Raw genomic sequence first — 11369 nt, 5'->3', positions numbered from 1 at the left:
AAACCAAAAGTCTGTGAAGCAGGGTATTTGATTGATAGGTATTTTAGGTCTAAGTCTGACAAATTAGAGGAAAACAAGAAATTTACCTATAATCAAGGTCTTTACTGTCATGGTATAGTGTTCAGTATTTGAAGCTGTTTCTTGAGGAAGTTAGTTAAAATTGTGTATGCAATTTATTTGTGATACACACAGATTCTATTTTCAACAATCATTGAATAGTGGGGAATGTTGCAGGCCCATTCGGCATCTTAATGTATAGGGATGTGTGGAAACTCCCAAATCACCTGCTCAGATCCAAACAATGACTAGAGCGTTGTGTCATCCAATGCGAATCTGATCTGTGCAATAGTTAGAAGATTTGTGATCTTCAGAGTGTCAGTTATAACCTTGTAGAAGAAATCTGGGGACTGGAAATAAAAAACAAAAATGATTTTTGTATTGTTTGTTCTTCAACTGGAAAACATGTCATACAGTATGGAGGGTAGAACTATTGAAATGTGTTGTCCTTATACTCACTTTTGGAAAAAGAATCTAGAAATATTTGCATCTTGTGTTTCTTGAATAGGAAAATAGAAGCATTTTATAACACTAGTTAGTGATATTCTATAAATCTATTTCTTTAGTGATGTTCCAGTATGTATGATGACACGAAGACATAGTGTCACAAAAAGTTACCTCCAATCACTGCTCAAATAGGTTATATTACGTAAGTTTCATAACAAACTGTTGTGTAAAGGGTGTATTACACTGGAGAAGGACAATTACATGATTAGTATATATTTATATGCATGTAGCTTAATTTAAAACTATTTCCATCAACACTTACCTCCATCTTGAGCAACATCAGGAACGCTATTTCTAAACCAGTCATCTTTTTTACATGTTGCCTGTAACAATAACATAACAAAAATATTTAGAAAACTGATATTTTACAGCTTGACTATTCCGATGTGGGTGCTTTGACCGAAGATTAAGTGTGTGACCTTCTGGTACGTTATGGTAGTTACAAATAACACTGAAAACAGATTTAATCCACTGAGATACAGTGGCTGATCAAAAGGAAATCAACTCTGGTATATTGATGTACCTTAAATTTGGATATTGGTTTGATGTAAAGATTTAACTTCAAATTTGATTTTGAATTAAACTCACATTCAAGAAAGCAGATTTCGATGGAAGTGTGAGTTTCTAATCTTCTATTGTGTGTGATGGGTTGTCATGACCAAACATCTAATTGTGTTACAAAAAATCAATGGATCATGTCATGCCATCAAATACAAGAATGAGATTCCAACCACGAACTCCAAAGTCTAAAAAAGTCTCTTTCTAACAGGGCTACACTGGTCATTCTCTCTGTCCTTTTCTGGTTTATTTGTTACTTCAAATGCATGGGATTTCCTTATGCAAACTAATATGTAAGCATACTACAGATTCAAGTAATGCCATAGGGACAGCAAATCAGCCATGTCATACAATGTTTGGAACCTGTACTTACACAGATAGGCTGTGTTTTGCCATCCATTTGTCAACATCTTTGTCATTCCACTTTTTCACTGAATCCACTGATGCCATGGAAACATGGCTGACACCAGCAGGTGGTGGTCTACTGTACACAGGCGCCACAGTTTGATCCTTGGCAACCTGAGGAGGTAAAGAGGTCATTGTGATCATAATTTCCTCAAAGCAACAGATAAAAATAAAAATTATCAAATGTTCTCACAAGGGCATCAATTAAATTGTATCATAACCTCAACCCCCAGTACCCTAGAAATCAAAATTCTGTTATATCATTGTTAGTCTTAATTATGCAAATATAAGACAGTTTGTTAATTAGCTTGTAAGATCATTAGTGTACAATCATATCTTTTATTTCTTTTTTTTCAAAAATCACTATTTTCTGAACATTTGATTTTGATATTATAGAAATGAATATGATATCAAAATGAATTTCAGAAATCTGCCGAGATCAGTTAGATTATTTACAAGGAAAAATGGTCACTGCTATTCCAAAACAATTGTCTAGTTGTTTACAACTTGTCTGATACATAACTGCAGTTTCTGGACTGTGGAAAAAGAACTCACTGCTTTTGAAGGCTGACTTCAGTCCACCATTTTTGTTTAATTAGATGTATGGATATACATACAATGATATAGTCTTAAAAAATACATTGCTTTGATTTTGTGTTGGTGAAAAGATTCCTACACTGAAGTTTGTGAATAGCACCTTCTAATACATCTTTAGAGTTAGTTACAGCCAAACAATGAAATAAACTGCATCATACAGTTGTCTTCTCCTTTTAGGGCTTGTCAGTGATGCTAGGGGCCGAAATTTTAAAGCCTAGGAAGCGACTACAGAAACACCTTTACTTTATCATTTATCATGGCTTTTGTTTCACACTAAGTCTTATGATTGAACATAAATACTCACAGGTGCACCAGCCACAACAGACACAGTCTCTGGAATGATGACACCGTCAGTCACATCCTTGTTTTGTTTAGAAAAGAGTTCCTTCACTAAACCCTCCATACGAGACTCAAAGGAATATTTTCCCCCAAAATCAAAGAAAAGTTTTGCACCACAGATAAAACCTAGCCAGCCATCTGGTTTGTAGTTTTGTTCCATTTTTAGTGGAATAATCTTTTTCTTCTTTTGAAAAGCATATTCAGCCTCTGAAAGTAAAAAAAAAAATTATATCTATTTATGATCATTTTTTTCAAACTGCTTTGATTTTTATCAATACACTACGGAACAAATAATCTCCCTCAATCTAAAGGTAGACATACCAGCTCTACAGTTGTCACTGTCTTTGTACTTCTGTGAAAAGCAGACAAGAACAACATCGGCATTTTCCACAGCACGTGCCATTGCATCCAGTGTAGATCCTTCCATGTCATCAATGTCCATCCAAACTTTGAATCCGTTGGCACGTAAACCATCACGGATCCTCTTTAACATGTTTTGGTTACCCCACTGGTAGCTGATCATGATATGGCCTTCAGACTTGAATTCTTCCTTACCACTTAAAGCAACATGGGCAGGACTCCCCTGGGGAGACATGTATTTTTGTCCTATAGAAAAACATGAACAGGATTGATAAAGACATTATTGTGATTAAAGTTCTACATTAGGTGAACTTTTTCTATATCATTTGTTTTTTAAAAGTAGCATTTTGATATAAAATTCCCTTACCGATCCAGCTAATTCCATTTTTGGTTTCAACAATTCATTTATAAAAACCATTTCCATTCATTCTTGTATCTGTTTTACCCAAAAGAGTAAAGAAATCAAACCCTTGAAATAATTTCTACAATTAAAGAAGCATGCTCTGTAACCAGATTCTATAATAAAGAGAGGTAATCATATTAGTCTTTTAATCAAAAGGGCACTGGCAGATTTAATTACCATTATAGCACACTATTACAGAATTTGTTCACAAAAAGAGAGAGTGATAAGCATTTTGTCTCCTAACATTTCATGTGGTTACAAATCAGTATATCTCACATATGATAACGAGACTATTAGGAATAGCAATACTTTGTCAAGTAGTTTTTACTTCTTGATTGCATGGTAACAAAATATCACGATGTAAATTACAATACAAACTAATAAACTTGTGACTATGACAGGAAGACGCTTATGACTATCTGTAGCAGTCTTGCTGATAGAAAATACAAGTATTCATCTTTGATTAATGTATGGCCCTAATTTCCATCCTTTGATAGACACATATTTACAGTAAAATTGACAAAATGGATGTTACAAGAACCACACTGTATTGCCAAGGTAAATCTATATATCCCAAATGTGATGTTCCAGGAGACAGAGACCATACAATCTTTTTCTTTGATGTAGGTCAAAGGTCAAAATTTAGGTCAAAGTGATCTACTTTGAACAGGAGAGTAGATGGACGGAAAGGACAGACACAAAACTATATGCCTCCATGTTTCCCTGTGGGAGAACTAATAAGTACCCCTGAAAACTTGTTTGTTCAGTTTCGGGTTTTTTTCTGTGAACTATGTAGTTTAGAATATCAGCCATTTCCATTCACCAATTTTAGTTATTGAGTCTCAGCTATTCTTGTCACCATTATCAAGTTGTTAAAGCATATTTTAAAAAACACTACACAACTTACCAACGTCTTTGTAGTTCTCTGATTGTGCCAATCTGTCTCGCATTGTCCATAGTGCACCATTGCAAGTTTTTCTTACTTCCTTATCGGGTGAATGCTGCAGGCGTATGAAAGTGTCCACTGGTTTACACTCATTATCCTGGATCATGTCTTTCTGATTTTCCTCATCGAAGGATAGGGTCCACATAGCACCAACAGCCTCTGGGTGAAGATTTTTTTTCTCATACAAGTGTGATATTTCTCACAAAAGTCAAGTTGAATCTGTCTTCAAACTAACACACATAACTTTTTAAAACATCCTGTAAATTATTTCTCCTACAATTAGCACATGTCCTATCACTCCTGGTCAAACTGATAAAACAAATAATTGCTTTAGGTTTCCTTTTTCCACAGCAAATTGATAATTTGTTTATTCAATAATCTCTCACATTTAAAAACTTACAGAACACCACAAAAACTTGTCAAAATACTTCACATATGCATAACATGTAAAAGAAAAAAATCCTTAATCTTGCTGTAATAGGTTACATACCTCTCTGTTCCAAGACATCCTCACTCTCTGCCAGCTTGACCAGTGGAGGGATTATCCCTTTCTCTACCAAAGCCCGTTTGTTGGCATCATTTCGAGCAATTCTTCTTACAGCTGAAACCACCAAAACCAACAATTAAAATCCTAACAAGGTTCACAATGTGTTTCCCTAGAAATAGCAATAAATATCTTTAATAGTCAATATTCAATATGGCTATTTGTCAGCCATTTTGTCTTTCTGATCGGTTCCAAAATCAAATGTGTACACTTTGGAACCTGTGGAAGCCAGTATATGAAATTTGAGAAAGATCCGTACTGTACTTCTCAAGAAATAACCATAAACACTTTTCAGAGTCAAATTTCAAGATGGCTGCCTAATAGATATATATTTTTATCAGTTCTAAAATGAATAGGGGACAATTAGGAACCAAGTGAAACCTAAAGAATAAATTACGGAAAGATCCATTCGGTACTTCTCAAAAAATTGCATTAAACATCTATGACTATAAAAGATATTGAGAGGCCACCTTTCAGCTTTTACTTTTATTTTCTTAATGTTTTTGTTTTACTGTTTACAATAAGGTATCTATGGTAACCAACTGATATATACAGTAAGTATGTTAGATTACATCATATCTGCCAAGATTTTAGAATTTCCAAGAGTGGTGATTTCCTGTGTTTAAAACTTCCGTGCAATAGAAAAGTGCAGAAAGTCTTTTAGACATAATAAATACCTTGACAGAATGCTTCATTTCTTGCTGACAAGTAAAATTGTACATAATTGTATGTAATGTAGAAAATTTCCTAATATTTAACTTGTATGAATAAACTGAAGTCAATTTTTTTTTGCCTTCCTCTTGAAGGCTGATAGTGTAGATAGAATACACACGAACAAAATAGGATCACAATAATTGAACATGAGGAATAAAGCATATGATGTAATACAAGTATCAACATACTTCTGGCTAGTTCCTGTGGGCTCCATCCAATCGTCCTTCTGCTCTTGTCCTTCATTGCCCGTATCAAACAACTTTTGATGAATTTCATTATGTCTTCATCTGCCCGAATAATCTCGCTCTGCTGTTCATCAACAATGTCTGCTAATGTTGCCACAGCAGAAAGTCGATTTTTCTCTTGTGGTGAGTTCACAAATGGCTTCAACAAGTCTACAAATCCTAGGCTTTGCAACCTGCTGATGTTCTGGTCTTGCATCGCAATGTTGTGAAGAATCGACAAAGGACTGCTGATTACAACTTTACTACGTGCCACCTGAAACAGAGATTAAAATAGTGATAAACACTTTTGAAAAGGATTAAAAACAGCAGAGAGAAAATAAAAACAATTTGACCATCAGAGAAACAGCCTAATAGGGTTAACACAGAAAATAAATCAAGACCAATGACATTCAGCTGCTGGAGGAAACCTAGCCTCCCTGGTGGTGTTAAGAGTGTCAGTTCTAGTTGCTAAGTTTTCTTAGGGTCAGCATAAGTTTTTTCATAAAATTTATTACTTAAGATAATGTTTCAAAAGTATTTCATTTTGAAATGCTGAGTTTAAACTCTTTGATTTGTGTGTTTGCTGGGTTTTTCTCCCAGTGAATAGCAAGGGTCATTTTGAAGCAGAGTTTTATTCCACTAGCTGGTGGTTATCTCATAGAACAACACATAAGAGGCCCATCACATGCTATCCAGAATAATTAGGGTCTTGACCAAGGACACAACCACTTCAACTGAGCCAACCAATCAAACTATCTGGCTACATATAGTTCTATGTAATGATACACCGATATGTGTCTCAACATAATGAAAAATCATATCAATAGCATCACTGATGTTATGAATTGACCCCTGTACTTACACTAATCTTTTCACCACACACATGGGGCTCTGTCCATGCCTTTAAATTCTCGGCAATTACGTTGAGAAATTCTGGATGATTTGCCACAATGTCCGCCCTCTGTATCTGATTGTCTGTAAAATTAGTTAATACCCCGAATGTATTAACCAATGGTTTATACATCACTGCATCCATCTCACCATCTTCTTCCTCGTATCCTTGCTTTAGAATATAGACCAGCATGTCACAGAATTTTGTTACAGCATCCTCTGCCACCATGAGGCGGTAGTAATCACTTTTAAACTCTGTCTGGACATGTAAAGGACAACCTTTCAATCTAAAATGATATAAAAATGTGTTGTTGGCTATTCTTCTGAATGTTGCATTACATTTCCCTGTTTCTGCATCAATGAGGAGATTTTTGTCCTGCAAAGGACCCCATGTGTGTTTTGCATCAGCAAAAGTCTTTTGGATTTTTTCTTGTATTTCTTCTTCAGTCAGTGGTACTTTTTTCACTTTTTCTTTGTTTCCTGCTGAATCTACGTCTTCTTCCATAGTTTTCTCTGCCTCCTTCTCATCTTCAGTGGTATCTGTCTTTTTGTTTTTATCTTGATTCTCATTTTCATTGATAACCTCTTTTTCATTCTCTCCTTGATTTGGACAGTTGACTGAAAACATGTCTGATGTTTGATTTGTGTGAATTATATCCTGATTTTTTAATTTTGAACTTTGATCTGTGGAGAAGTTTTCTTTATCAACAGAACATCGATCTATCTGATTTCTTTCCTGGTCTTTGATGTTCTCTGACTGAGTTTTTGTTGTAATTTGGTCGTTGACCTTCAAGTTGCTGTTAGATGTAGCTACTACAGCAGTGTTTGAAGAGGATGACCCACAACCCATATGTCTTCATTTCAGTCTGACATCTATAAAAGAAAATTTTCATTGAAATATTGAAAAACAATTATCGTACATGTAGAGGATCTAATTTATACTTGTGTCAATTTAATTATGGAATTAATTAAATAAGTTGAATAATATGATGTCACCAGTCTTCATTATGCAAATGAAATATCAAATTATATGCCAAGAGATTGCAAATCATTAACATAAGTTTAAGATTCTATTTATCATAAAAAAACTCTGAAAATAGGTGACAACTCTCAAATCAATTTCCCTATAGGACAGACTTATCTTAACATGGATGGTACATTTTCACTACCGAGACAATCATGTGACATCATCAAGACATGACATATTTATGACATCACAATAGTGTTATTACTCGTGTGTCTTATGATATTTATGAAATGGCTGTAAGACATGAACAACAGGCCAGTGACATGACCACTAATTCATGGGCATCTTCCATGAGTGTAATAAGCAGATGGTCAAATATGAATAAATAGTGAAATGGCTGTGGCTAAAAATGAACAAGAAACACTCACCTAATTAGGTATTCAACAAGGGAGACAGGTTATGATTAATCAAACTAAGTTTTACGTAACACTATTTCATATCATGTATAACATTTATCCTTCAATAAGCCCTTAGGGATAACATCTACATTCATTATCTCTGGTTCAAAAGTGGAGGATGGGGCCATTACAGGAAAATGTGTTTATTTGTAATTCTTCAAAACAGTGACTTGGTGATTTATCAGCAGGCATGTTATATGTATATGTATGGTACATTCTATATACTATATCAAATATTCTGTATAGTACATGTTGACAGGACCTAGGGAATTTGCATATTCACAGGATATTATTGAAATTCATCTTGACAATTTGTTACCTTACTCTGTCAATGTAAACGAGTATCGAAAACATAGTAAGTATTTATTTGTAGGAGTCTCTTCACACAGTTATGATTCCTGCCGATGCACCTGTTTTCAACTCTTCGTCAAGTTCTGAAATCTGTTTTTTTATGGGCGTATTTGTGTACATGTAGTTCAATCAACATTTGGTAAGTGTAAATATAAGTGGAATTTATCTACTTTTTTTCCGGTTTCAGTTCGTTAATGTCCTGCATTCATTGTAAGTACGTGTATACAAACTTCAATTTATTTACTTACAACTGTTAACATATGAACATTCATCAAACAACGGACTTCGATATTTACATGTATATATATCAATATCTTGGGCTGTTATCATACATATACGATATTACATGTACATGCATATATGGTTATATGCACTAAAGAAATAGGGAATATCGTTGGATTTGCGATTATGCATTGTAACTCCAACGCGTCTTCTCATTAAGTGGATAATTTATCATAGGAGAAGCAATAATTTCATCTTACCTATGACCAATCAATACCTGAACCGACATTTGCCAAAACCAGCTGCAGTACTGTTTACGCAAGTACCATAGCTACACCGGGTACATTTACGTTCATTACAAACGTTTGCTTGACTATGGTTACAAGGGGTCAGATGATTTACAGAATCGGGAAGGGTCGGGCAGAAACGGACAGGATCGGACAGGATCGGACAGAATCGGACAGAATCGGGCACAATCGGGGTAGAACAGTGCCGTTTCAATGATTTTTATGAATTTCTATTGCATTGATATCATCATATGTTACACATTATGAATAGGGAAACCTATTCTACATATAACCGCCCGATTCTGCTCGATCCTGTAAATCGTCTTTCGGTCTTGACCGACCAAAACTGATATGAGTGTTTTATGTTATACGTCTTCATGTTTCCCACCTGATGTCGTCAGATCAATCATGTATTGGTCATATTACGACATGCTTAAATTGTGAGAAAAATGCTAGAATCACGTGATATTTCTTCATTTTGATCCATATTTGAAAATGTTGAAACAGAACCTAGAAACTCCTCAAACTACACTGCACTGTATATATATAATGATGTGACACAATACAATATGATGAAAGAGGTTGAAGTTGCAAATTAACACACATCCACCCAAACGCACGCTAGAACGTAACTTTGAAGTGCATTTTATTAGCAACAACTAACATGTAACATTAGAAATAGGTGTGCTAATATTAAGTCCTTGCTAGAGTTAATCGACGTTAAATGTTTAGAATACCGTGAGATTAGGAACGATGCACAACAGGATCAAGTCAGACAAACGCACATGGAGCGATATTGTAGGTTTGGTTGTCAGTTAGAAGTTTCGTTACAGAAGAAAATGATTTTGTTTAAAAGTACATACGCTGTAAATGTCTTATACAAACTATTTTAATGAACCATTTAAGTGGAATATTTTTTATGTGCATGCTTCTAAATACTCGCCTGAATAACAGCCATATGCAAGTCTATGTTTATTGAAAACGTTATTTTCTTTTTTGCTCAATATAGTTTAGACAAGATGTGTTCTATTTTTCTGGATCATGAAACAATTCCCTGTGGTAGTTATTAAATTGTAAGTTCATCTCCTACTGATCAGGATGACTTTTTTCATTCTTTTATTTTAACTAAAATGTTCTTAAAAACTGGGGTCAACTGTTCCCATTTCCAATGTTTTATAGAATTGCGTTTGGTCAAAACGATTTACTGCTAACTAAAGTAAATCTAAGGTGTATCTGACAGCAGACTAAGGACCTCTGACCCTAAACAGTCCATTGTGTTCATAAGTGTATCTTTATCGTTTGCTACTTAATAAATGGTGAGTTAAGATTTCGTGTTTTATACTTGCACTGATGTAAATTGATACTTTGGATTTTTTCTTCATGCGTAAAATTTCAAAACCGTGCTGAATGTAGATTATCTTAGTCGTTATCTTTTATCAACAATATTGTTTTGTTTGACGGCTAGCCCGCTCGGACAGTGGCCGACAAAGAACGCTTACCCTTCTGGAACATCTGGTCATTTTCATGGTGTTTTTAACGGGTATCCTTAAACCTTACTAACGTTTCGTAGAATTCGAGATTGAATTAAGAAAATGTTGAAATGTCGACACTTTTGTTCTTTTTTTAATCACAGAGTATCTTTCCAGCTTACAGGTACAACGGTTACATCATTGAAAAGATCACAAACATGCTATTTATGTGACATTAAGGGACAAATTATCCTCTATACTTAACTATGTTCACCAAAGAACTACTGAATACATGCGGGATTGTCTAGTCAATACACCTAAAAACAACAGGTTAAGTTATGGTAGGATTAGCCTTGTAGTTAAGCCCAGTTCCCCGAGTCACACCATATTCGAAAATCGTATAAAGCTCTTCTGGTTCAATACTTGCACCTAGCTCACCTGTAATACTGCATCGTAATAACAATGCAAACAAGTCGAATAGTTTGGCCAAATATCCCCGCAATGACCAATTTTCAGTCTGTTGGGCTGAACGCAGCGCAACTTTTTAAACTGAATCTGCTCATGTAACGACTTGTTGAGGACTCGACTCCAGCATCCGCTTCTAGCATTCCCTTACCTAAATCACTGCCACTGCGTATTCCTACAGACCTGGTTGATCTACATCTCATAACTTAGTGATGACCTCCTGAAAATCAGCATTAAAATCACATCGTTTCGAGAAATGTGGGTCGATGCATATTTATGGTCATCATAGTGATCTGATTGGGAAAATTAGATTTACTTTGTGATATGAAGTTGTGCAAGTTTTATGATCGTTAGTCTGACTGTTGGTTTAAGTTGTATACCTTGTTTTCATTTGGGAACGTGACATTACTTTCTTGGATTGACCAACATTTAAATGGGGGATGTCATCGATGATTTAAGCGGTTCCCGGCACAACTGGCTTTATTCTTCATACTTTTTCAGCGATTTCCGTGTAAGTCTACTTTGTTCATAATTCATCATCTAGCAACTAGATTGGTTAAAAGAACTAGTGAGAATTAATGAAAAAAATATTCAAAACAAAAGCA

General features: G+C 34.9%; 1 protein-coding gene across 1 annotated transcript; it reads right to left on the bottom strand.

The window, feature by feature from the left end:
- Window positions 1-305: 305 nt before the first annotated feature.
- LOC132544855 (uncharacterized) lies at window positions 306-7395 on the bottom strand. The gene is made up of 9 exons (XM_060208504.1): window positions 6517-7395; window positions 5619-5928; window positions 4663-4773; window positions 4134-4331; window positions 2785-3069; window positions 2429-2670; window positions 1496-1641; window positions 827-887; window positions 306-407 (listed from the first exon to the last, which is right to left on the bottom strand). The coding sequence occupies exons 1-9, from the start codon at window positions 7393-7395 to the stop codon at window positions 306-308; spliced, it is 2334 nt and encodes a 777-aa protein (XP_060064487.1).
- Window positions 7396-11369: the final 3974 nt, after the last annotated feature.

This window comes from Ylistrum balloti, unplaced genomic scaffold (assembly GCF_031769215.1).
Source record: "Ylistrum balloti isolate Yb309-2 unplaced genomic scaffold, AGI_CSIRO_Ybal_v1 Utg369810, whole genome shotgun sequence".
Taxonomy (NCBI): domain Eukaryota; kingdom Metazoa; phylum Mollusca; class Bivalvia; order Pectinida; family Pectinidae; genus Ylistrum; species Ylistrum balloti.
This window is presented reverse-complemented; position numbering and strand designations above follow the sequence as displayed.

Coding starts and splice junctions, on each gene's coding strand:
- LOC132544855 (XM_060208504.1), bottom strand. CDS start 7,395: ATGGGTTGTGGGTCATCCTCTTCAAACACTGCTGTAGTAGCTACATCT. Junction 4,332..4,662: donor GGATGTCTTGGAACAGAGAG/GTATGTAACCTA, acceptor ATCTTCACCCAG/AGGCTGTTGGTGCTATGTGG. Junction 888..1,495: donor GCAAAACACAGCCTATCTGT/GTAAGTACAGGT, acceptor TTATTGTTACAG/GCAACATGTAAAAAAGATGA.